This window comes from Eimeria tenella, genomic scaffold (genome assembly GCF_000499545.2).
Source record: "Eimeria tenella Houghton genomic scaffold, Eth_scaff1781, whole genome shotgun sequence".
NCBI classification, from domain to species: Eukaryota; Apicomplexa; class Conoidasida; order Eucoccidiorida; family Eimeriidae; genus Eimeria; species Eimeria tenella.
This window is the reverse complement of record NW_013541611.1, coordinates 4,663-5,359: the sequence shown is the minus strand read 5'-3', so window position 1 is coordinate 5,359 and position 697 is coordinate 4,663. Positions and strand designations below refer to the sequence as shown.

The 697-nt window shown below is 40.7% G+C and overlaps 1 protein-coding gene across 1 annotated transcript in view; it reads right to left on the bottom strand.

The window, feature by feature from the left end:
- Positions 1-545: 545 nt before the first annotated feature.
- Positions 546-697, bottom strand: part of ETH_00036110 (uncharacterized protein) — a gene marked incomplete at both ends in the record, with an annotated part of 1,536 nt that continues 1,384 nt past the window's right edge. Inside the window, one exon of the mRNA XM_013373835.1 lies at positions 546-615. Coding sequence (XP_013229289.1) covers positions 546-615 — 70 coding nt within the window. The remainder of the gene's footprint in view (positions 616-697) is intronic.

Here is a 697-nt window from a genome sequence, read left to right as displayed (position 1 = left end):
TCGTCTAAATAAGGCAGCACACTGCTGCTGCTGCTGCTGCTGCTGCTGCTGCTGCTGATTTGCTGCTGCAGCAGCAAGGGGCGGCGCATGCAGCTATAAACGTGGCAGCACAAACTAGAAATTATTTTCGAATAGTCTCGAGACAAACAAGAAGCTGGCCCGAAGCTGTTGGCGCCTTCTGCAGAAAGAGAATAAAAACAAATTAAACAATTATTTATTTATTATTTAATTTAATTAATTAATTAATTAAATTAATTAATTTAATTTAATTAAATTACTTTATTTACTTTGGAAGAACTGACGGCCTGCAGGAAATGCAGCTTCGAAAAACAATGTGAGCAAACCTCCACGTAAACCCTAAACCCTAAACCCTAAATTGGGGACCCTAAACCCTCGGCCTGAGCCTCCCGATTCGCTGAACAACTTAATTTGACCATTTACCTTTAAAAACCTCCCATTTAATTATTTATGTTTATTTATGTTTATTTATTTATTTATTTATTTATTTATTATTATTTATCTATTTATTTTATTTATTTTCAAACCTGTGTCTTCGCCGACGCCCAGCAGCGCCAAACAAAGCGCCATGTTGCATGCCGTGGGCAAACGCCAGCGCTGCAGCAGCAGCAGCAGCAACAGCAGCAGCAGTTGCAGCAGCAGCAGGAGTCTCGGCAGCAGCAGGAGCAGCATGAGTTGC